This window comes from Phaethon aethereus, assembly GCF_964289735.1.
Source record: "Phaethon aethereus genome assembly, chromosome: 1".
Taxonomy (NCBI): Eukaryota; Metazoa; Chordata; class Aves; order Phaethontiformes; family Phaethontidae; genus Phaethon; species Phaethon aethereus.
The window spans coordinates 82,761,305-82,787,175 of record NC_138575.1 but is presented as its reverse complement, the minus strand read 5'-3'; the positions used below and the strand labels follow the sequence as shown (position 1 = coordinate 82,787,175).

General features: G+C 46.6%; 1 protein-coding gene across 1 annotated transcript in view; it reads right to left on the bottom strand.

Annotated features, from left to right (window-relative positions):
- LOC309405733 (uncharacterized protein) overlaps positions 1-25,871 on the bottom strand; it is a gene marked incomplete at both ends in the record, with an annotated part of 64,188 nt that overhangs the window by 11,278 nt on the left and 27,039 nt on the right. Inside the window, one exon of the mRNA XM_082000589.1 lies at positions 919-4,495. Coding sequence (XP_081856715.1) covers positions 919-4,495 — 3,577 coding nt within the window. The remainder of the gene's footprint in view (positions 1-918; positions 4,496-25,871) is intronic.

The following is a 25,871-nucleotide window of genomic DNA, read 5'->3' as shown; positions in this document are numbered from 1 at the left end:
GTTGTGGAGCTTGGAAAATAAACTAAGTAAGAGCTGAGAAGAAGCAAGTATGTTTAAAGGTCATGCGAGATATAATAAAGAACAGACACGTATCTTGACAGTAAGTACTGTCTGAATGAACTGCATTACAGAAGATGCATGAATTACATCAGTGATTTGGCTTCTATGTAATTTGGGACCTTGGACTTGACAAATTTGCATTCTTATCTGTAATCTCAAATCCTATGTTCTCAAGATCATCTCTTTCAGAAGGTCAAATTGGGACCTAAAGGTGTCAGCTGCAAAATAAAAGGGAGGTAGAAAATAAACAAGGAACTAAAACATGCCATAACATATATGGGCTACTGAGGGGGTGTGCATGTGTTTTCCTTACTGCCTGGAAGGAATGTAAGGATACTTGCTGCTCCAAGTGCAGCAAAATGCAACGGCCATGTGATGGCAGCAGAGATGAAGAGCAGAAGCTCTGAACTGCGCCCCACCAGGAAAACTCATTCCTGCAGGTAGGCCAAAATAGCCCATGTTACTGAGCGAGGGCAACAGACCATTAAACATGGAGAAAGGACAAGAAGAGAAACGGGATGCGAAGTCGAGGGGTGAGGGATCTGTGAAGTGAAATAAGCTCTCTGTTGCAGGTCTTAGTGTGAAATGAGGGGACTGAGCCCGAGAGTGCAGCCCTACTCAGAGAACAAGCAGGATGCACAGGTTACAGGGCAGCAGAGAGGAGCTAAGGGAGAGCTGGGGCAGGGAGCTTGGGGCAGGACAGCAATGGGACTACAGGGCTGGAGTGAGGAGTATTACCAGAAAAGCACAAGAGCAATGACAAGCTCTCATGCCTCTTTATCATGTTGCCTATTTAATTTAATCCTACACTTTTGATATATGCAATAAATCTGGGGGGGAATGGAAGAGATTACTCACCCTGCAAGATGTCTGATGGTACTGACGTCCTCTTCAGGCCCTGCCGGTGCCAGTCCTTGCTTTTTACTCGGCGTTTAATTGGGTTTTCTTGATTGGCTGCCAGCTCCTGTGCAACTACCCTGATCGTTTTTTTGTCTGGCCAACTTGATGATTTTTCTAAGGGTGAATGTCTAGGCATTTCCTCCTTTGGCTGAGCTACCAAGTGGTCTTGTCCTCCTTCCAGCCTTTGCTTGACCCTCCTCTCATCTTCTGTTTTCTCTGTGATTGCCAGTGGGGCTTGGATGTTCTTTGTGTCCACACCAAAGATGCCTGCCTGTTGCTCCCATTGCAGCTGCCCTGAGACCTCCTCTTCTTGGCAGGTCATTCTGGTGGTTGGTGGTGATGGAGGGCTGAGCTGGAGGAAGTGGATTGGATTGGTGAATGCTAACATTGGAAGTGGCTGTGCAGAGTCTCTGCTCTTGGAGTCTGTGGATCTTATCAGGCCTTCCAGTGAGGGCCAAGAAGGCTGGTCAGGTGAGGATTTTCCACATTGGAGATCCATGTGTTGATCCGCTTTTTCAGGGCTGGTGTCAGAGCAGCTAGCCAATGCCTCATTTCCAACAGCAGAAAAGCTTTTGGCCAATAAACTGACCCCTGAGTCATCAGAAGTCTCTGTATCATGGGTACCTGAGTCACAGAGATCCCACTCTCTAATTACTGGAACAAGGTCATCTTTCTCTGCTACATCTTCTCCATCAGAAGCAGAGGCCACAGTGTTAGAATCAGACACAGAGGCAGCAGTCCGGAGAGGATGGCTTATAGTAGGCTGAATGGCTAGTAACTTATTATTATCCATACCACAGCTGAGATGTGGCCTGGGGTAGGGTAGAGGAGCCAGCGGCTGGTAACTTTCAAGGGCTGGAGGTTGAGCAAGGTGATTTGCATTAAGTGCGGGGACCTGAGCTTGACTGGGGCTTTGGACATGGGGAGGAAGATGAGGAAGCTGTTTGGCATCAGGCTCAGACACCAGAGGTAGGCTTGAGTGGGACACAGGGGACAGAGGTTGTTCTTGCTGGTTCACAGCAAGGACCATATCTTCTTCAGAAGGCCAAATTAGGGTGCTCAGGACACTGGAGATTCTGGATCCAGGTTCTTTTTGGTTTAAGCTGCAGTCAGACTGATCAAGTAAAGGCATCTGTTGTGCTTCATGCTTCACATTTGCTCCCGTTTCTTCTCCTTGGATAATGGCACTTTTTTCTGGGGTAGGTTGTTGAATTGCCTCTGGGTGGTTCAGGGGAGTGGAAGTCCTGCCTGGTGTTTGGGGTGGTTCCAGAGGCCCTGCAATGATAGCCACAGTCCTCCTATCCTCAGGAAGGCTCCCGTCAAGAGGAAGGCGGCTCATGTACATTACAGAGAAAGAAGACGGGCCACTAAGGTCTTCATGAAATCCTTCCTCAGAAGTAAGGAGTTCATGGGAAGGGTTGGCCTCCCCAGGATCAGTACTTACAATAGCAGTTTCCCCTGATGTTGGGTCCCGCACTTGTACAGAAGCAGCTTGGTTGGCCGGCTTCTCTACAGAATCTAGCAGTTCATTCAGCTTGGCGCCAGGACAGTCCTCATCAGTCAGAGAGGCTGTTCCACTACCACCCTCTTGCTGTGGTCCAGACATTGAAGCCACAGAGGCGAGCTCTGAGGGTAAAGCTGGAATGAAGTCCTGAAGATCAGTTTTTCCCAAATTTTCTGTAACACAATAAGGATTTATGGGATTAGGTGGCTCCAAGTTCTTGGTACCAGAGGAAGGGTATGCTGGAACAGAAGTCTCCGGGTTCTCTACTCTAGAAGGTACTGCCACCCCTCCACAGAGTGGTGCACCTCTTTTATCAAACTTCTGGACAGCCTTTCCATGCCCATCACTATGCTCATCCTCCCTGCCCAGTCTTGTCCTGTCATCCCAGTCAACTTCTCCAATATCCTGACCACCGATGGAAAAGCGGCCAGAGTCTTCTAGGTCTTCTGCCTGGTCAGAGATATGGCATGTGTGTGGAGGCACCAATGGAGTTTCATCCACTGGGTTCAGGTTATTTGAGGACAGAGGGCTGACAGTGGGTGTCCAACATCCAGAACCTGCTTCTGTGACATGAGCTTTCAGCAGTACATCCTCACCAGGATGCTGACCCTCAGAGACATGTTCCCCAGGAGGAAATGCTGATCCTGTTTGCTCAGCCAAAAAAACATTCTCCAAACCACAGAAATCCACATTATGCCTGGGAACAGAAGATCTCTCTGACCCGAAAGCTGATGATAGAGTCTCCAGTTTGAGCTTTTCCCTCTGCAGTTGATGTTCCTGCTCATTTTGTTCCTTGTTTTTCTGATCTTTGGGCTCCAATGATTTTCTTTCTGGCAGATTCTGCACTTTGCACTCTTTTTTCTCCTCTTCCTGCTGAAGTTCAGACACTGCCTCCTCTTGTGCTGGTTTCTTATGCTGTGAAGTATTCGCTTCATCAATATTTTTAGCAGTATCCTTTACTTGGGAGGCACTCTCGGCTGGAGAGGCAGGTCTGCCTTCTGTTTTTCTGTGATCATCTTCAAGATGAAGGCATTTGGAAGTGGGTGAGTTTTCTTTATGAACCGTTACTGTCCCCTGGTCTTTGGCCATACTGCTAGTCCTTGTTTCACCAGCTGAGATGTTTCCTTCTGCTTGTAGCGAACTTATTTGGCTGTCATCTATTAAGGTGGAAGACAACTGATGGGAAGAGGAAGACCCTCTATTCTCTTCCAAATGTTGGAGTGCTCTTATGCTTTCCTTAGCATCTTCAGATGTGTAAGCCATGTCCTCCACTGATTCCTCTGAGGTAAGCTGCTCATCAGTTGCTAGTGCCATTTTGCTGCTTTGCTTCTGCTCTGCACCAGCATCAACCTCCTGCAAAGAATCCACGGAGACCTTATTCAGAAACGGCTCAGCCTTATAATGTCCCTCTGAAATGGTTTTACACACCAAGAAGCACTTAGGTGTCTCTCTCTGAGAGGAAATGGCATCAGCCAAAGGAGATTTTGGATGCTGGGCTTGAGGGTCTGAGCCATGGAAAGCCAGTTCTGCCTGGCACTGAGGAAACTCAGTGCTGAGGTCCACAGCCTGAAGGATGGCGTTGCCAGGGGCTGGCCCATCCTGGACTGTGCTGAGAGAAGAATAGTCCTGGTTGCTTTCCCGGTCAACCAGCTCTACTTGCTTAAGCTTCAGAGAACAATGCAGTCCACCCTCTTCTAAAAGCATTTCTCCTTCCCATTCTGAGAGTCCCTTTTGAGGCTCTGCATCACCTTGCTCTTGTTCCAGTCCTGCTGGCACTTTTTGCACAGGGTTAGAGGGTCTGCCCAGCATCTCTGCTGCTTCCCCTGGAGCAGAAAGGCAGTCTTTGGGAGTGCTGAGCTCTGCTCCCTTTGCAGAGTCAGGCGGGCTGGTGCTCATTTTGGCTGATGTGTGAGGGGCATGATGTTCTCTTTCGACTGATGCAGAATCCCAGGCTTCCCCAGTGGCACTGCTGGCTTCTGGGGGAGCAGTACCTCCCTCAGTGGTTTCTTCAGACTCCATCAGTGACACATCCTGTTAAAGAAAAATGCATTTTTCTGTTACTACTACAGAATGATACGGTGGATCTAATTGGCTTAAGAGACTTTTAAAAACAGGTACTAATGCAGCTGAGAAAACAAAATAAAACAAAACCAAAAATACGTACTTGGTGATAAGAGTTGGGAAACAAATACCAAGACTGACCGTAGGCAAACACCCAATGTAAGCTTGCAGTATGAGAATAATGACAAAATAAAACTACTAGTGTCTTTTCAGTTTTACATGCAAATCCAGAAAGTTACTTTAGTCAAAGGGCAGAGATGCTGATCTCTCTGTAACAGCAACTGCAACTTATGAAAAGTGTTGGCCATGGCTAGCTACCTCAAACCCAAATGGGGATACCAGAGAACAAGAAAATAAAATCTCCATTAATTTTTTGTGGGGCATGGTGGACAAATACTCATGACCTCTTCTAGCGGCTAGCTGAGTCTTAGAGATCTCTTTGATTTCAACAGGGAAAGGCCTGTACTTTAGAGCTAATGGCTCTCTACAGATCTCTGTGTATGCATGTGCAATACAGGGCCTTATTGCAACTGATCACAGGAATTGATTAACAAGAAATAGGAATGTAAGAATTTGATTAACAGATAACTAGGACATGACACAAGACACGAGATATTTGAAGGCTGTAAACCACGTGGGTTGGGAGGAGCACCTCTGGTGTGTGTGGACGTATCTACAGACTACAAAGAAACTGTATCATCATTTAGACTACCCTTTTAGTTTTAAAAAAAAAAAAAAATCATCTCAGGATTGTTGGACAGTTTCCCAAAGGATATAATGGAATTTCCCATCCATTACTGCATTTGAAGTTCAGACATGACAAAGCACTAGGGAATGTATATTTGGGAAATGTCTGTGAAAAGGATGATAGAATCTGATTCACTGTTTTTATCTTTCTGGCTTCTACCTATCCCACGAGCCACAATCCCTACCTTGTAAGACATGAGAAAGAGACAAACCTTAGTGGCTCCCCTCCCTTTTCTTCTGCTTTTGGGACACTTTCTCTAGTGTTCCAGTCTGTCTTCTCTATTCCTTATCCCCTGCTTATCAGAAACAGCTCATAAATTGCTGCTTTCGGCTGCTTCACATACACTGGGTACCCTTGCAGTCATACCAGAGCTTGTAATTTGGCCTTGAAGGATCTGCTGCAACGTGCAGCCACAGTCAGACTTCTCCCTGAAGAAAACTTCAGCATTCTACTGCTTCATCCTATCTTACAGCTATCGAACTTTCCTGACATGAATTCATAGTCCTGCATCTTTTGGTCAGAGAAACCATTCCACATTTCTTCAGGTAAAAGCCCGCTAGCTGTCTAGCGGCACAAAAGCCCCAAGGTCCAGCTCTGGAGAGTTCACAGAGCTTGGACAAAAATTATTTTTCTTGCTCAAAACAGACAACCAAATCTATACACTTTTTCCTTTCTCTAGCATTCCTAATTTCCTTACAAATTTAAGAACAGCATTTTTTGCAGAGTGTCAACCATTGTTGGGGGTGTGTGCATGTGTAATAATTTCAACTTGGGAGGCTCACAAACAGAGAAAGGAAAGCCTCTCCATGGAAGTAGAAATCTGAGATTAGTGGTGATTTCCTGGTGCTGGAGTGGCTCTACAGTCACAAGTTATTTTTTCTGAGCCCAAACAGAAAACAAAAGTAATGAGGGCATGACTACATCTGGACTAATTGTCCCAGTTAAATCTATGGCCAGGGCACGCCTGACCTGAAAGCTGGGTTAGCTTATATTTTCCCTTATGTCAAGTGAAACAGAACACCTGCTCTGAAAGCAATGCACCCATGCTCTGGAGTTAGAACTGAAGCGTTATATACACCTTAATCATGGGGATTTTCAGCATCTTACAGCTTTTTAAAAAAGGGAAAAAATTTAGTTAACTAATCGAGTTAACTCATCAGTTAACTTTGTTCCTGAATATATTTCTCATGTAATCTTTAATTTTTGTTTATATTAACAATATAATCTTTCTTACAGAACCAGGCCAAAACCATGATTATTCAGCAGTTTGGATTCCCCCCCAAAGTAGTGAGTAGTTGTAAATAGTTATAATTTCAACTAAAAGTATGTTTCAAAGAGATACGCCCACTCAGAAGGTTCCCACAGGGCTTCTGCCATGTCTTACTGCTGTCAGTTAATAGCCAGCTACTTAGGTGCTGCCTAAACCGTCTTTTGGAACTGTTGCACACATGAAGGTACAGGACTGTCAGGAAGAAGCTCCAGCACAGAAACAAGCAAGCTTGGCAGAGCACAGAAAGTAGCAGGGTCATAAACTTATAAGCAGCCACCTTGTCCAAGGCAGGATCAACTATACTTATGTTGACCCTGACAGGTATGTCTATCCCTCCTTTAACAAAGGTTACATGATCACATCGGACCACTCTTGTGCTACACTGCTCTTAGCTCTTCCTGCTACTTAACTTGAGTCTCCCCTGCTACATGACTAGAAAAGTACTGCTTATCACACCTAATACAGTTAGTTTTCAATAACAGGCTCCCTGGGAACAGAGAGACTCTCTAGGGAGATGGGTGGTCTTGTGCACAAGCTGATGGGTAGGAAAGGTTTACTGCTAATCAAGACAGGATGGCCTATAAAGGTCTGAATAGCGAGATCCTCAAGCCCACAGTCTGAGGGGAAGAAGAACTCTTGCTCAGCGTGCTGTTAACAGATGTACACAACAGTGAATTTCTTCTTATATTAAGCTCAGAGACCCAGTTTCCACTTCCCTGGCTATGTTGCAAGGGATTTGGACAGGTGAAAGGACAAGTTTAAAGCTGCATCTGGAGCAGTTCCATAATGCTAGTGGGAGACAGGGTAGAGGGAGGTGCACAGCAGATCAACACTGGAAGCTGCCAAGTGAGATTTGTCTCATCGTATTACTGCCAGGTGTTTTGCACACCTCAGGGAAAGCAAGAAAGACGCTTTGGGAAGTGAAGCGGGAGAAGGGACAGCCAAACTTTCTGCAGAGACAGTGGGGAAGAACTTAATGCATCTAGTCAGGGAAACAGTTAAGCTCGTGCTTGAAGGCTGGTTCACGGTAGTGAAAGATGCAGATGTCTCTGCAATAAGGATTTCACAGAGATGAGAGAGAAAATAATAAAACAAGACTGACCATACCTGTAGCCTTCACATACGGAGGAGCTACACACAAAAGCCCAGTAGTGACTGGAAGAGATTGCCTGTGTTATGTTCCCACTACAGGTCAGCTTGGTGCTCCACCAGAGAAGGGCCCAGGAGACTCCCAGGACCTGGGCGAGTGAAACCAAACTTTCAATTAGCATTTGCAGTCAGGCCGATAACATGACAGACAAGCATACAGTAGCTTATCTGGCAGCTGCCAGCTTCTAGCAGGCTACACAAACTCTCCCAGAAACCTCACCATTACCACTGTTGGGGCTTACTAGTCTTTTCACACCTGTCTGGATCAGATGTTGAGCGTGCCATCTCTCCGTCTGCTCTAAAAGTACTTCTCAAGCCAGATGGTCTGATGGCCCCTGTTTAGATAAAGCTAGCCGTATGCTTCTCCCAGGTGGGCCTGAAAATCCAGGACTTCAGCCCACGTACACGCAGCAGCACAAAGCGGCTACTGCCTAACTCGTAGGTGACTCGGGGTGCACAAACTCACTGCAAGCTGGAACCATGGGAGGCTGCAGCTGGCTGCAAGCCAGCATGAAAACAAAGGGGCAATGCTTGGCTGTACTGCAGCAGGGAGCACAAAATTTGAGAGGGAAAGGGCAAGGAAGATGGCCAGCTAAGCAAAATGGGACAGCAGTGAAAGCAGTAGTGGACAAAGCAATTCCTGCGATGAAGCACGCATCCATCCACAGCTTTCCCAGGTTACAAAAGGCAACGTGAATGTCATACTTCCTTCCAGCGTGGGTTAATTCACCGGGATGGAGATGACAAACGCTTCTGGTTTTAAATAGAAAGTACCTCACCTTCCCTCCCCCTCCTCCTCCAACAAAGAAGAAAGGAGAAATAACAAGTGCTATCAAGCACAGACAAGCCTTTCAGCTAGCCAGGAAACAAGACAACACAGAATTAAGTGGAGCCCCGAGATCCTCCCCCTCCAAAACCGGGGAGAGACCTATCTTTCAGCCTGCCACCTTCCGCCTCCCCACGGGTGCCGCCACTCCCCTGGCCCTGCCGCCGGCAGCAGGGCGGCCCACAGGCCCGGGCCGCTGCGAATGGAGAAAGCCCTGCGAGGACTGGAGCTGCGCCAGCAGCCAGAGACACTCTGCGGGGTGCTGGGCTGCCGGTGGGTGCAGCGGGGGCTGTCACCCCATCTCCCCTCCTTTTCACCGACCCAGCACCTGGCCATGAGAGGAAAAAGCCATTCACAACCACCTGTCAGCGGCGTGGACAAGGACACCGATTTTCTTACTAAAACAAAGGCTTTCCCAAGCAACCCATGGCTCAGGCATATCCTCGCTGGTGTGGCCACAGCTTGGTGTGGAAATGCCAAAGCCAGCTTTACGTACTGCAGCTTAGGCACGGGAGAGCTCCACGTAGGCTGAAATACCCACCCGAGGGGCAACATGGCTGCCCCAAGCCCCTTCCTGCTGTTTCAGCTCAGCTTGATCATCTCTGTCACACAGTTCAGGTACGCTTGAAAAGGAGTTGGGTCAGTGGGGGCTAGCTCAGAGCCTGCCTTTCTCCAACCAAAATCCAGAGCTCATCGTGCAGGAGAATTGCCCCCAGCATTACCATCTCTCCCGGGAGGCCACACTTGCTTTCAGCTCAGTGAGACACTCAGGAAAGGGGTCGGAGTGCAACTGCTCTAGGACAAAGCCTGCCCTACTGCCAAGTCCCATTTTTATTTTGATACAGCTACTGATGCCATGCTTAGGCCTGCTTTCTCAGCTGGATGCCCCCCTCCACATGAGAAAGGCCCACTGCACGTACTCCTCTGCAAAGAAACAGTTACCGACCTTCACGCACCACCCGTGGGCTGCTCTATCACTGCACAGACCATCAAGAGCCGTGAAGGAGGGAGGTCAAAACTCTTGAGCTCAGGAAGAGATTACACAGGGCACTAGAGATAAGAATGAAGGAGGGAAATAACGTTACGCAGAGACAGCTTGGAGGGTATGGAGAACAGACGGAGCTTGCTGAAGGAAAGAACATACAGAATAAGAAAAGCAATCTAAACAGATATGTGCCAAAATAACACAGAGTCTACTGCTGTGCTAAATGGTCTATATGTTGTTAGTGTTCTGGGAACGAGGAGTCACCTTAGGTGTTTTGGGCAAGGAAAAAACCAGAAACCCAAACCTGTCAATAGTGCCTGATCTCCTGGGAGCTGCATCTGAGCTGCTACTGGATCTTGGGGAAAAGTGTGAGACCTCCCAGTCACAGCAGTGCAGTTTGCCCAAGTTTTAACACTCCCAGTAGCATCTCACTAGCTTTCACTCATGGTAGGCACACTCAAGATATAACAAACCTATTAATTATTTAATGATTCACTAACTGAGGAAAAAAAAAAGGATAGCTTTCCTACATTTCTTTCCATTTAAGTGGATTATAATACTTAACGCTAACTTTAAAAAAGAAAAAAAAGCCAAAGAAACATTTTGGGTAGAAAAAAATTTCACCTTGGAAGTTGTGACTGAACATTTGCCAAACAGCAAGTGTAGACCATGGCTTGGATTGTACATTGCACATCCCAGAGACGCTATAAAAATCATTCAGTCTTAAGACAAAATGGGGCCACCTGTACATCAAAAAACCTGGTTCACTTTAAGCAGAGATTAAGTTTTATATTCATAAAAGCACTGGATAAGCCTTGATATTCTGCAGTCTTCTAGTATGGGGACAAACAAGGATGGTGTGTAGTTCTTACTGCTGTAGCTTAGTAGAAAGACTATTGACACTACTGGGCAGACAAAGGAAGAGTTCCCACGGTGAAAGCAATGTGCAACATTGCTGCAAGTTGCTTTATGCAGGTCTCTACAAACTTTGGGGATGGAGAGATGACTGACAGAAACATTTGGGGCACAAAAGGAGGCAAAGACTTCCGAGAGGTAAGCCATGATGTGCAGTCTCGGCTGCTAGCATCATGCTATATACATTCCTAGAGAGCAGATTTGCTATAAACCAGAGGAGTTCTCAGTTTCTCTTTAAAGAGAGTGATTCAGGACCTGGATGGGAGAGATTCTCCAGTTAACAGCAGAAATTTCGTAGTCTCTTACTATGCTACAGAAGCATAAGCCAGAATCCCACGCTGCTGTTTTTGAGCCTCAGATTAAAGAATGCTAATGTTTGCACCAAAGCATCTTGACAGATGCAAATGCCATTAAAACATCAAAGGGCTTGGAAACACACTTGAAAGCTTGGCCTTGCCCAGACTGCACAGTGGAACCATTGCTGAGCACAGTTGTTGTCACGTTACCTGTACCAGTCTCAAGCACAGTTAAGCTACGGACAGATAAGGATGAACAATATTCAGCAAACTGAACTGGGACAAACTGTCCTCCCCTGCAGAAAGGCCCTCGGAAGTTATCGTGTCTGATGTTCTTGGCAAACACATAATATAACCTCTTTCACAGCCGGCTCAAGTTCCACTTTGAAAACTGTAAGACAGAAGATACAAAGTTGGAACATTTTAGCAATACAGGATGACTGATAAGCTATGCAGCAAAATATAAGCAGCCATGCATATACTGGCAAAACGCCGCTTTCGTATCAATAGGTAAAGTATATCCTACACAACCAAAGCAATTCCTAAAATACCAACAAAACTGCACTTGTATGTCAGACCACGCTAACAACTTCTACCAGCACACCTTCATCAGCCATTACAGCTATACCTACAGCAGAAACCTGTACTTTGTATCTGGTTTCAATAGTTAGTACCATCAACTGGAGCTAAGAATAAAAAATGGTTGATGTCAACATACCATGAGATAGCAACAACAAAAATATAAAAAGCTTGAACTCATTTGTCTTCATTTTGTGCTTTCAGTATACATGTTTTCAGCCTTAGCTCCCCAGAGCATTTCAATTACCTTATGACTCCAATAATGAGATTTATAAAAAAACATGAAAGAAGTGTTACCACGAGACTTGTATCATAATCCATGGCAATATAGTAACAGAGGTGTAGCTTTGCACCGAAAACTGCAGCTGCAGGGGAAAAAAAAAAAAAGTGCATTCAAAAGGGATGTAGGGATGTGTGTGAGGAAAACAGGTTTTGGTACAACCCTCCCCTAACCCAGCTTTTCAGGGGATGAACCGTTTCTTTCTTGGAAATTTAATTGGTGTAGTTAGATCGAAGAAGCTAACAAGCACAATGAGACATGTTTGCTATTGGGAGCAAGAAGTATTAGATATAAATAAAATGTTATAAGAAATGTAAATGTGGGAAAGCACCAGCGAGGACCCCTTCCCTCTCCGCGTGGAAAAATAGCTTCACACACCCAAAGCCACAGGAATTGTGTGGGTGCTGAATAGGAAGGTACTAATGCAAACACATGGAAAACTTGTTGTTACTCACAGTATAACGCCTGCGTGGCCAACTGGCATAGATTTATTGTGCACATCACAATATTTTCTGTTTTTCATATAGTCCCACTTCCTAGAACCATGTGGTTATGTGAGATTTTTGGCTTACAATTAAGAAAAATTAATGTCTGGCCTTTAATGGGTGTGGAAAAGGCCTGACAAACAAAGTATGGCTCAAAAATTAGATCTTATTGTCTGGGTGTATCTTAATTTTTTTAAAGTGAAAATGTTAAGCCTTAACTTGTGACTAATGAAAGCAAGGGCAACTCTCCCTTCCCCCTCTACCTGATTACTGTTTTTCAGCAGTTGGGACTGATGACACTAAACTTGTTTGTGAAGTATTTAGACCTGATCCAGTGAGCTACCAGGAGCAGAGAAATATGCTGTGGTATAACTGGGTTAGCAAAGGTCAATAATCAAACTCATCAGGCCCAATTTCGGTATTTGCAGATATTCAGCAAAGTTCATCTGTTTATGGTCCACTCCTAAAGAGATGTAGAGCTCCTTCAACTCCTACTGCTGCTGCTGACTGTACAAACCACCCAACACCACCTGCAATCAGGTTCTAAACAATTTTCATTAAGACTTTACGCAGCGCCCTGAAATCCAGAACAGATTAAGGAAACACGCATCCAGATTGCTGCAGTCTTCTCCAATGTGCCAGCACGCACGTGACCATACATGAGCCAGCTCAGGGAGTTATCTAGCCAAAAAAACCACCCAGAAGCAGAATGATGTGAGCAGCCATAAAAGTGTGACACAGGAGAAAAAAACAACAAGAGTAAAAATGACAGCTCCCTGCAGCAGCTGTACGTGAAGATGTACAAGCCATAGCAGCAACTGCAAGGAGTGGATAGGAACAAGAGGCTAGGCTACGGGCCAGTGAGCGTGAAAGCAGAAACCTGGACTTAGACCTAAGTTATGGCAAAAAACCACACCTAGGACCTACAAGCAAGTCCCTGACGCTCCAGCGTAGGTGTCTTGCCGCGTGTGACTGCCAAGCGCTTCAAACACAGAAACAAGTGCACCCACACCAGCCCACACAGAATAGAAGCAGCAGAGCAGGGAAATTTCGCATTTTCAGTACTGGCCCTCTGCTAGTAACGTTTGCTGCCCTTCCAGGTTAGAAGTAGGGACTACAGGAAGCGGGATATTCTAATCGGATTTACAGCCATTTCTAAAGGAGCCATTATTTGAGAGTTTAACATTTCCTTGCCTCTTTATTGCCACTGCCTCTACTGTTCCCGTCAACCCAAAATGCAGCTTTCTCTCCTCAGCAAAGGACTCTGTGTAAAAGGACATTGCATGGCAGACAGATCAACTTGAAGGAGCCAGCCTCTGTCAGCAACTCTGAAGACAAGCAATGACAAGAAGGAGATGCTAGGGAACGCCCTGGAAACCTCCTCAAACCCTCTGCAAAGTCTAGCATGGAAATACTCCAAATGGAAGGGGAGGGGATGGCATTTTTGTGACCTCGTCTTTCAGAATGAGCGGTGAAAAGTTGTGTTAATCAGGGTTTTAAATGGTGTAACTGATATACATCAATCTTATGAAATGGTTTTTATAACTAGCTTCACCAATTACCACTACCTTATTTCAAAGTTTATAGTAGTAATTACAGCTCATAGATGTTGTAGTTAAGATTTAGCACTAGTTCCTAATACTGTAATTAACACAGCATATTATAAAAAATTAAAAGAAATAAAAAAAAAAAAAGAGCTGAGCCTTACAGGTACGACCTTAAAAGAAATTAAGAAATAGCACAGCCAGATCAACAATATTGATATTGTCTATTTCAGCAATATGGCCCCTTTTTTGTTAATGGGCAAAAATTATGCCCACACACTTTCATGTGCAGTACAGTCTGTCTTAATTTAAAGTGTAGATTTTATACCAGTTTAGAAATATAACTAGCATTTCTATGATGTACTAATTACAATATTTTTCCCATTTTAATAATTAAATTAGTTTCAACAAATAAGGAACAATTGCAGGTATTTTAATCCTTCCTCCCTCCATTTTCATTTTTCTTCATATGAATGAGGGGACAGTCTGCTTCCCACCACCACCCTTCAAGATTTCCAAAAATAGTACTCCTTGATGGCTCCATGGCTCTTCAGATATTAGCTGAACAATTAGAATCCCGAGATTGCCCTTTGGCTGTCTTTGAAGACATCGACTCTGACTCCTAAGTGGCCTACGGCTTCCTTTTCCTCAACCCTGTGGCATGTAAAACTACCTCTGTCTTTCCCCTCCCAGGCCCCACCCTACCAGATGGAGATGCAGAGGAGTAAAATAAGGTCTGTGCGCCTTAAATTCACGCCAAGCTCGTGACTTCGGTGTGCAAGTGAGAAGTTAGAACACGAGACAGTTTAACCCCTAACCATGACTAATAATGTAATATAGACAATACAACTTCCTTTATCTCTTTTATGACACGATCACAAAATAATGCCAGCTCCAGCTGAGGAATGCAAAGTCCTTGGTACACTTGCATCCATCAACCTACGCAAGTGTGCATGCTATAGTCTAAATGAAGTTGTGCATACTTTAGCATAAATCAAGAACTTCCCTTGGGAAGCTATAGGCACCGGTTAAATGAAATCTAAGACTCGGCTCACTGTCTTTCCCATTACCTACAACATGCTTTGATCAGTGGGGCATAAACAAACACATAAACATCCCATCTCTCCCAAGTTCAATGAGATACAGCAGAGTTCCTTCAGTTCAGCCTCATAGGTGCCTCTCAGTCCTAACTTCTGACACTGCCCATCAAACTCATCTAAACAAGTTTATCAGACTTGGCACATAGCAAAATGCTTTGCTGTGCTTAAAAAAACAACTCATGACAGGCAACAGCAATGAGTTCAATCTGGTACGATAGTTGTAGTTTGGGAAAGCTAAAAACAACAGAGGTGCTTGACGGAGAAGGATTGGGAGGGTACGGGGGGCGGGGGGGGGAGGGGGCAGGGGTGTCAGTGGACCATGCCCAAGAGGTAGGGAAGAGTCAGAGCTCTCTTTATTAGAATCTTCTTCCTTTAGGTGTTTACACCCTCCTGTACAGAAAAACAGGTCTTCAGTCTCTTCACCAGATTGATGCACTTCAGGAACCTGGCGTTCAGCACAAACATTTGCTGACTGTTGCTGAACCCAGCACCTCGCCTCTGCTGCGTGTGACGGCCAGCTGGTCAGCACACTAGAGGACAGGCAGGGAGGCACAAAGCCAGCGACTTTTGTAAGTCCCCAGCGCAGCGGGACAGAAGAACTGCAAGTGAGGCAGAGAGCCAAGGACAAGACAAGTGAGGTCCCACCCTGGCAGCAGGCTGAGCGAGAGGCCGAGGCGGTGGTCCTTGCCAAGGGGCAGCAAAGAGGAAGGGTCTAACAACCCAAGTCCAGCTACTGTTTTATGAGCAATGGCTCTGCCTTTGCTTGGTGGCAGATCTGGCAGCGCTGACAGCTGTATCTGGTTAAGACTCACTGCCGCGAGGCTGTTGAAGTGAAGAACAGCAACACACATCATGATGTGACAAATCTAGTCTGTCACCTTTGGCAGCGCTTTACACAGGAGGTATGACACAGACGACGGTAGACTGGGTCCCAAGAAGCAATGGCATTAAAGAAAGTGCAATTACAGCTATACCCACAGCAGGAGATATCAGCATTACTGCTTTTGTTGCACACTTGGGAAACACCCTGCATGCCAAACTTTTGGCTATTCCTGCTCTACTAGCATTTACCCTAACACAAGGTGATAAAGATGCACCCATAGGACTGCGGTTTCAAGTCTTGCCTCTGCTAACAGCTACAGCTTACAAAAAGTTGAACATAGTTGCGGTCACCTAGAAATTTCAAGCTAGTGGGTCCACAAAGGACAACTCTGATCATCAATATCACAATACAGGCTAAAACAGAAACATGCACATTAGGATAGTAGGAGTTCTCCCTCCTTCAATTCCCCACTACAGTCATTCATTACAGGAAGGATCTACAAAAAGCTTAGATTCTAAGCAGGTTTCTTTTTTTCCCCAAGGCAACGAAGTGCCTTCATCCCCAGACTACATCCAGCAGAATCATCAGTTCCTAATTCTGGCAGTTTCCAGCAGTTTCTGCCCATCTGAGGGTCATCTGTGCAACTGAGGTAATACTAACCCCTCCTACCTTACAAGACATGCTCTGAGGATTAGTCAGGGAGTGGCTGCTCAGTGCACTGAATATGCAAAGCCCTGTTATAAACTCTGTATCTGATTGCAACTATAAGCAAAGTCTTACTTAAGCAATCCCTCACCAACAAAAATATATTGACTGACCATGCTGTTCCTTCCTTCTGTGTCTTTTGCCTCCAAGCTCTTCAAGATACAAAATATGTTACTAAGATATCTTCCTTGTGTGCTGCAGAGATTCTTAGTACAAACAACAGATACATTTTTCCCACAAAGTAGTGTCCATAATTAGTTGTTCCAGCTCATTTTGGATCAGTATTACTCTGGTATCATACTTGTGGTACTGCAGGGAACTCACTCCCCAGTCAATGTGTCCACATTCAGGTGAGACTCTTTCTGCAATTCCATCAATTTTATGAGCTTGGGACATACATCATCGGATATTTCTTGCTACCTCTAGGCACCAAACTCTCTTTCTACCAAACCGTTCTTTAAAACCAAGTTGGTGTTTTTGCACACGCTTACCTCAACACTTCCGTATTTGGCTCCTGCATCTGTTAGTGCATGATTTTATTTTTTTTTCTTTAAATGCACTTTGTTTACTCTTTTCCACAGCCACAACCAAACTTTGTACAATGCTGTCTTTTAAATTAACTTATCAAAGGAAATATGCCTGTAAAACATAATGCATTTCAGCGCAGATTTGCTTTCATATTGCCTTGCTGAACTCGAGATTTCTGTTCATGCCAGTTTCCATTGCACATGCAATCCAGCAGATCTCATCTTGCTCTTGTTCTGTTCTTTTTTAAAGTCATTTTGCTATGACTATCAGAGTCAATTACTTTTTCCTCTTTTACACTTGGATTCCTATTTTCTTGCCTTTCATATCACTATTATTACACACTCAGCAGCTGAATAGGTAAAAATGATGCTGCGTACAGAACAAAGGAAAAATGGCTCTGTGTCTGATAACACCCACTGGGCAACTCCGCTGTTACGATTCTTCTATACACGCAGCCACAATTTTAGTCTGTTTTTTATGGCCCTGAATCTCCCTTGCGACTGGTCAGAGCACACACTACAATGACATAACTGGCACGCCTGGCCTTGCTCTTCCAGGATAAGGCACATTTCATTGCCCCAGCATACATTCAAATTGCTCATCTTCCTTTCTCTGCAGCTCTCTGAAAAGAAACAGTTCGCTTAACTCATTGTGCAGGGGCAGGAAGATAAGGTGGACTGCACAAGCAATGTCAGAAGGCTACCTTCCCAGACGGCACAGGACTCGGACTGAAATGAGCAGCGCTGGCCCTGTGCCTACAGGAACACCCTATAGCTTCCCTTTCAATTCCCACCATGCTCACTAAGAGAACATCCCCTCTTCCCAGTGGTGGCCAGGGATGAGGAAGAGAGCAACAGTGCAGTAAGCTATCTTCCATCCTTCAACACAGCACCACATGGTGTTAAGAAGTTACTGGTAAACCCATCTCTCTCAACCACTTGCACTTTTAGGAAGACATGCCATGACCCATAATTTGCCATAAAAATAGGGGTACTCCCACTTCTCTTCACCCGTCTCCCCACAGCATCTTCTCTCTGCCCTGAAGCTTGTCACAGCGTAGAGTCTTGACAGGGTTGTGTGCTGTTGTGTGCCTTCTCAGTGCTACCCACACCATCCATCCTGAGCCTCTTCTTGCCTATACACAAAACATGCCTTTACAGGACAAAACGCCTTTCCTGGGGAGGGGTAGAGAAGGGAGAGAGAAGTGTTATCATTCTAAAAACACCTGTAAGATCCATCATCTATATTGTACTCAGACTCAAGCCTGAAATATCTCCATGTGCAAAGTGAGTAACAGAAAGAGAGAGATGCAGAGAAGCAACAATCAATGGGAAGAGTTATTTGAGCCATTCGCAATATCAACAATTAGGACAGAATCCTCACCATTCTAATTACTGCACAGTGAGACACTATGCCTGTCCTACAGGGCTGGTAGTATACTCAGAACATCTCTTGTCCTATAAATCCAGCAACAGAAGGGAAACAGATACACACCATACCTTCTCAACTTCACTATTATGCAACCTGACAATCCTCCCCTGTAAAGACAGTGATCTCAGAGTAGTTCAGAAAGGAGATCGACTCAAACACTGCGGCTAGATTACATTTCATAGGTCTAGAGTTACCCTTGGACACCTGCATTATGGAATACCTACAGTAAAATTTCTGCATCTAAACAGAAGCTCAGGCTTAACCCATGCCAAAAGGATTTTGCCTAGAGACCAGACCCACTGAAGACACATCTATAGCATCAGAGCTTTTCTAGGCACCAGCATGGTTATGGCATCCTTCTTTCTCCTATGAAATGAAGCATACCAGCAAAGCTATACTCTTACTGGTGTACTCTTACAAAGTTTCCACTAGCATCCACTCACGGGACAGGAATCTAATAAAGATGTAAGGGCCCAGTTAAGATTTATCCTATTCAAAGAATATTTGCAGGCACTTTCAATCGTTACACCTGTAAAGTTTTGTGAGTATAAAGCATGCATACCATAAAGCTTACATATAATTCATTTTTGTAGCTGTTCAGCAACACTGTGGGCAAAACATCTTCTTGCCACTCTTCCTCCCACTAGTTAGGTACATGCCAGTTTAACGCCGATTGGGGCATCTATTTCTATCATTAAGTGAATATGCAAGCGTAGCCATTGCAGCCACCTTGTGGCAGCTGCAAACAACGACCACGTCCAACAGGTTACAGCTCTCCTTGTAACCCAGGCTCATGCCATGCGCCACATGTCCCCGGATTATCTCCGGGCCTCTGCGATTTGAATGAATCGTGCCCTGACATGACCAGGATCCTAATCCCCTCCCCTCTAGAGAGATGTATTTTGAATCCTCCAACTCTATCATTGGATTCGTCAATGAAGCAGCAGCCATACCTCACCTCTCCTCCTCCAGCCACACCCTGTGCAAGGCTGGGTCTGCTCACCAGTGTATGACTCTGTTCTGCCCAGGGGTGGCACACGCAGGGGACCACCAATCTTGTGGATCCCACTGGGCACCACCTCAGCCTCACCCAGGTAAGGGTTTGGGAACTTTTGTGTATTATCAGTGGCAGGAACTTCCAGTGCTGAATGCACTCAAAGCACCAGCAAGGCCGGGGCAGCAGACCTCACGCACTGAGCACCTGCGTGCAGCTAGATGTTCACTTTGAGACTACTAAGAGGTAGTCTGACATCTGAATGTCACACGCTTCTATGTGACTTACTGCAAATAGGATACGTTCACAGGAAGCTAATTTATGGCCAGCTCTGCTTTACTACAGTATTCTCTGAGCAGCAGGTTCATGCTCTTCCTCCCACTTCAGTTCACTTCTTGTATATTATGCAATTACAGTTTCTATAGCCACTCCTCCTCAACCTCTTCTAGCATCAGAACACCCTCTATTTTGTATCCATTTACTTATGTGTATCTATTTACATATGTACATTTGTACACGTCATGGTAATCATCTCCCCCCTCTTCGATATTTTTCCCACTATCAAAACCAATAGCCTTCCCCCTGACCTTGCAATGAACTTGTACTAAAGTCATGGGAATGTCTTCTTTGACTTCATCTACCTGTAGTCCAACTCCCAAACTGTGAGCTCAAAATGAGTCTCCACCACAGCCTCAGTTCCACATCCCCTGCAGTGTTCAGCATTGCACTTGAAGGAACGGCATTTAAAACAATAGATGGGGAATGGCATTTGTCCCAGCAAACTAATTCCACTAGAAGAGCAAGAAAGCTGGAGTCACTTGTTAATAGAGGAGACAAGATTAATGAAACTTTCCCAAAAGGGTACCCCAGCTGGCTCAGGCACTGAAAACCACCGAGAACCTCACATCTAGAACGCACAAATACATTAGCTTGCAACTTTTCTGCACTGATGAACCTTTGATAGGTATCAGTACGTCACAGCCAAGGCACAAACCTCCTTCTTTGTATGCTGCATATTCTTTCCCACGCTGAGTCTAACTCTAGCACACACTTCTTGACCGTAGACATAAATGTGGCCAACCTAAACTCAGTCTTCCCAAGTCATGCAACTGAGTTAACCTGGGATACTGAGCAAATCAGGGCAGCTATTCTCACACATCTGCTGCAAAGAGAAGGTGAAAAAATGCATTGGCTTCCATTAAGATTTATGGCAAGGTGTGCGCATGACAATTCCTGTATCTCAAGCCTTAGTTTCACAGGCTCTTCAACTTGCCAAAAGGAATCCCACCCTCTGCCCTCCGTAATCCCACCCCCACACTGCCCTTTCTCTTCTGGCGGAATAAGCGTGTGTGTGGTCTCACAACGAACCAGAACAGGGAACTGACGTGAGTGACAACAGGTAGGCACGATGGCTTCTTTCAACAACAGTGCCAGCTGAGAGGATTTGTGCAACCACAACCTGTTTATCCAAGTGCAGAAATGTAGGAACTAAACGTACAATTCCCTCTTGCCCCTAATCCAGCACAGGTATGGGATGCTGTTGAAAAAGGTAGTCCCTCTGCATGTTTGTCATGCCCAGTGGCATGCTACCCTTCTGCATCAGACCTACCACCATCTGGCCACAGGGCAGGCTGATCCAACTTCCAGATCCAAAACCAGTCATCTTTCTTTGTTTAGGGAAAGGGCTTAATTTTCTGTTGGAGCAGTGACTGAACTGCAGTGACTGAACTGATTTGAAGCCGCTTGGTCACTAGACCCGGTCCAAGGGAAGCAGCAGAAACTTGCATTCAGGACTCGAGGAGAAGTGGATCATTCCTTCAGCAGTAGCCTGTACTTACGCTGGATTAAACATCACGTGAAGCCGTACTCCAAGCAAGACAAGTTATTCCATTACATTTTTCTGAAAGCCTTGTCTGCACACAGACTCCACAGCCAGGTGCACTTAGCTGCTGCTTTAAATCACGCCAGTCACCCTATGACTACAGCTCCACAATTGCCTCTTCCCAGAAGCAAGGGGTTAGCATGGATAACAGCTGTAAGCTTGCGGTACAATAGGCCATCTTTTTGCTGGAATGTGTCATCCTGGCAGCAACAGGCTCTGTAATCTGGCATGAAAATTTGTAGCAAGACTTTGTGGTTAGGAACCAGGCTGGACAGATTGAGATAAGAAATTAGCGAGTGTAATCAGTTGTTGGAATAATTTACCTGGGGAACCAGTGCAGTCTATCACTTCGTATCTCGAAATCAAGACTGGGTGCTTTTCTAATAGAATTTTGGATTCGATGCAGCGATAACCAGCTGGGAATGTAAATATCTGCCAGGGGTCAGAATAAGACATCTGTCCCCAAATGCCTGACACCAGGAACACCAACTGTATGATCACCTCAGAGAAGAGGAAAACAATTTCTCTCTGTACAGCCCAAGTGTCGAAACAATAGAGCACAACTACACTTGCACTGAAGACGCTTCCAAGTACTTCATTAAAAGATACAACAGGGCTTCAGTGAGAAGCTGCAAAGCTGAAAGGAATTACGAAACTTACCAAGCACGACTACTGAAATAAGCTAGCTATGTATCATCTAGCTAAACAGTAACTAAGCAGCCAACATCAAACTGGAAAGATACCAGAAGACAGAAAGCATAGTAACATTTAGAATCAAACACTCTTGGGAAAAAATGTGATTCCAATTATGACTTTGAAATCCCTTGCAGGGGTTTGTTTCTTAAATTTTGCCTGAAATAACAATGGAGAGTGAACATAATTTACATGAATACAAACTAATTAAATATAACATCCCACTCTAAACCAGACTCCAAAGTAGAGTGCATTAAAAAAAAACCAACAAACTATAGCAAAATTTGGCACTTCCTCTAGAAAGCACTTGAAACAAGTGAACCATAAGAAAGGATAAGACTTAATAGAACAAGAGTAAGAACATCTATTTAAAGACAACAGGATGAAGTAAAAAAAAAAAAAAAAAAAAAGAGTCCCAGGGAACAGACTCTTACCGGCAAAATCTATCAGGATGTAAAAGAGGTTCCTAGAGGAAGTACTTGTGTCTCACTATTTCAGACAGCAGGAACCGCGGCCTTCAGCAAGAGCACCAACCTCAAGCCTAGTCGCCTGTGTCACTAGCGATTAGATCATATAACCCCACTCACAGATTTATCAAGATGGCTAGGTTACTACTGTACAGACAGTACAGTGCAAATGCTACCCTCAATCACAAGCTGGCAAAACGACGTTATACACGGCAGCCAGCTGAGCTGCTCCAAATATTAACAATAACTGAGAATTAAGAAGAATTCAGATTTTGTACAACTTCAAGTCTCATTTACAGATGCCTCCTCCTCATCCAATTCAGTCGCAGTTCTGAAATCTGGGTCACCCATACATTATTCCTCCAAAGCAAGCCACCTCCCTCCTGTGCAACCCTTTAAAAGGACTCTGCCTTTATCCAAACCATCTCCAACAAGCCATTTAGGTTACAAGAAACTCCAAAACACGAGAGGATCAGGTCACAAAACTTCAACAACATGTTACAGATGTGGCTTGGTCAGAAAGGAACATGCATGCAGCTCAAGGAGAAGCCAACAGCATTCACATCCAGCAGCTCCTTGGCAAAGCCTGCAACAAGTCAACACAGACGCGTTGAGCTCAGATCTTCTTCCCTGACCGTGTATTCCCTACCAGGTTTGATCCAGGTCTTATCAAACCTCTGGGAATAGATGAAGCCTCAAGCGCAAGGGCAACATGGGTGCAAGGGGGAGGCTGGGAGCTCAAAAACTCCCCCCAGCAGGTTGGTTGGGGAGCTGAGGTTGCCATCAGAGCTGCTGCAGTGGCTGGGACTCCGGGAAGGAGACGGGACAGGAGCAGCAGGCAGGTATCTCGCCTTTCGGTCCTCTGCCTTCCCTCCGACAGGCCATAAAAGTCACGAGGCACCAGCCAGCAGAGCAAGGAGGAAAACAACAAGGTGTCCAGAGTTCAAGCACAGCCCCAAGACTCCCGAGCCCCGGCCACGGGCGGCCCAACTGGAGCTGAAAACCCAGCGAACACCGTGGGATCTCGCTCCTGCGTGGGAGGCACCATTTCTGCGGGAAGAGGCTCCGGCTGCTGGCAGCTGAGCCTGGGACCGGGCCTGGGCTCCGGGCCCTACCTGCTGCTGGCAGCGGGAGGAGGAGCGGGGGACGGGCGCTGCTGGCAGGGCGCGGAGCCGCGCCGTCCCGCGCAGGCCGCCGCGGAGGCTGCGGCCCCCCGGGGCCTGCCCGGGGCCGGCGGAGAGGCGCCCCCTGCACCGCCCCCTCTGGAAGCAACCCCACACACACGCACCGGGAGCAGCTCCCCGGGTCTCCGGGCCCCGACGGCGGCCCTCCCCGCGCACCCACACCTGTGCGCCGCGGGCCCGACCCCGCCGAGGAGCGCAGCAGGCCCGCCTCGGGAGGGGCGAGCGCTCCCTGCCCCGGAGATCCCTCCTCCCCGTCCCCCTCCGGTCCTAAAATGGTGGAGCCCTCTCTTCCCTTCTCCTCCCCCCCCCGCCTCGCTCCCCGAGCCTGCCTGCCGCCACGGCCCCGGGGGGCAGCCGCCCCTCCGGCCCAGCAAGGGGTTCGCGGGGATCCCGGCGCCAGGCCCGCGCCTCACCCCGCCTCTCCCGGGAACACGGCAACGCCGCTCCCTCCGGGCCGGGCCGCGCCGCGCCGCCCCCGCCGGCCGCCCTTACCTGCGCCGGCCTCACATCGCCGGGCCGGGGCCAGCGCTGCCCCCCCCGGCGCCGCTGCCTGCGCGGCCCCCCGCCCTCGGCAGCCGGCCGCCGTCTCCCCGCCGCCCGCGGGGCCGCAGGTATGTCATGAGTGCCGAAGCTCCCAGGTGAGCCGGGCACACCTACAGGAAGGCAGGCGGGCCGCCCTGATTGGCGTGCGGGGCGAGCCCGGCCGGCGGCGGGCCGCGCTCCGACGGCGCGGGGCAGGGCAGGGCGCAGCCGCCGCCGCGTCCCGCGCTGGCCCGTCAGCCCCGGCTCCCGGCCGGTCCCTCCGAGCGCAAAGGTATTTTGCCTTTTTTTTTTTTTTTTTTTTTTTAAATTGCAACGGGGGCAATAACTGCGTCTCCCGCGGGTTTGGGCGGGGGGGGGAAAGGCGCTTAGCGCTTGGTTGCTTTGCCTCCAGGGCAAAAGCAGAGCGGGTACACCTGAGCCACTGATCCCCGGAGCGGCTCAGGAACCAGAGGAGCTTTTTATTATTCGTTTTCATTTTTCTTCTTCACCCGAATCTCTTGTTTTCCCGCTCTTTAAGGTCACTGCTTAACTTCGCGGGCGTGAACCCTGCTGCTTTCCCTTTCCTTCCAACAGGCAGCCGGGGGTTTTAAGGAAAAGCGCCGGGTGTCGGGAGAGTGGTCTTGGCTACACGTGGCCGGGCTTTGCCTCTGCAGCAGCAGACCTCAGAGCTCTCCAGATTATGTTCGAGATCGTCAAATAAATGCAAATGAATTAAGCACCTGGATTCGGAAGAAATTGAGTGGAGTGTGGGTAGAAAAACTCTGTAGGTTGTACTAAAAATCTGAATCCACAGCTGCCGTTCTCAAGCGTCCTGCCTCTCCTAGGTACACAGGTAAATATCCTGAGGAGCCCTGCCTGCATCAAAGCTTCCTCTGGTTGCTGTGCTCAGCTGTGGACTCAAAGGGGACAGCATACCCATTCTCAGTAGAGGAAATTCTGTTCCTGTCTGCTAGTTTGGCTGTAGCAATAGGGGCAGATAGTCTGTAGGGAGACTTCCCCCTTGCAGGAGAGTGGAACAGAGCTTGGCAGAGAAAAAGTGGAAATAAAGGGAAAGAAGAAAAGGTGAGGATGTCTAGATACAAGACAATGTGTTTGGGTATAGCAGGGCAAAGGAAAACCCTGACACAGATGATTATTTTGAACATAAAAGAAGGGGCATATTCAGAAATTTGTGGGTTTTCATTCAACGGCAAAATAAACTGAGTAGGTTGCTTGGTTCTCCACTCCCCCAGTTTTATTATTTGTGGCATAGATGCTTGGATTTACTTCAAGAAGTATAGGATTTATGTGAGAATGCATTTTACTGCAGTATAGATCTTTTCTTACGAAGAATACAAGGTGAGCAAAGAATTAATGCTAGACAGGTGACTGAGGAAGAAATTACCTATATTTTCTGTCTCCTCAAATTGATATTCAGCGCTATGTCTTTGCTGTCTTTTTTTCCTAATCATTTCATGAGGCTTGCAGGTGTGTATCATCCAGGATGTGCTCCAAAAAGTTCAGCAAAAGAGAAGGGTTGTCCCAACCACCGGAGAAATCCTGTGCACCACACCCAGGCAATCCTCAACCCTCCCTTCCCTGTGTGACCTATGCAGGGTCTCCCAGGTAGGAAAACTTCCCCCAGAAGCAGCACACTGAAAGCTCTACCCAGTCAGCAACAAAATCATACTTGTGCTTGCTACTGCTTTCTGATTCAATTAATACTTTCATTCATTTGTGTGGATGAATTATTTCACCATAGTGGATGAGCTTCTGCAGTTGAGATTCCTATTCCACATCGCTGCGTTTACAGTCAATGGAGAGGAAAGTGATGCTTCAAATTCCCATAAGCTAAGAGACGGGGAAAATCAACTCTGGATCATGTCTCTCTTGGGTTGGTGCTCAGACCTCTGGGACATTACATAAATAGGCGATGCCTC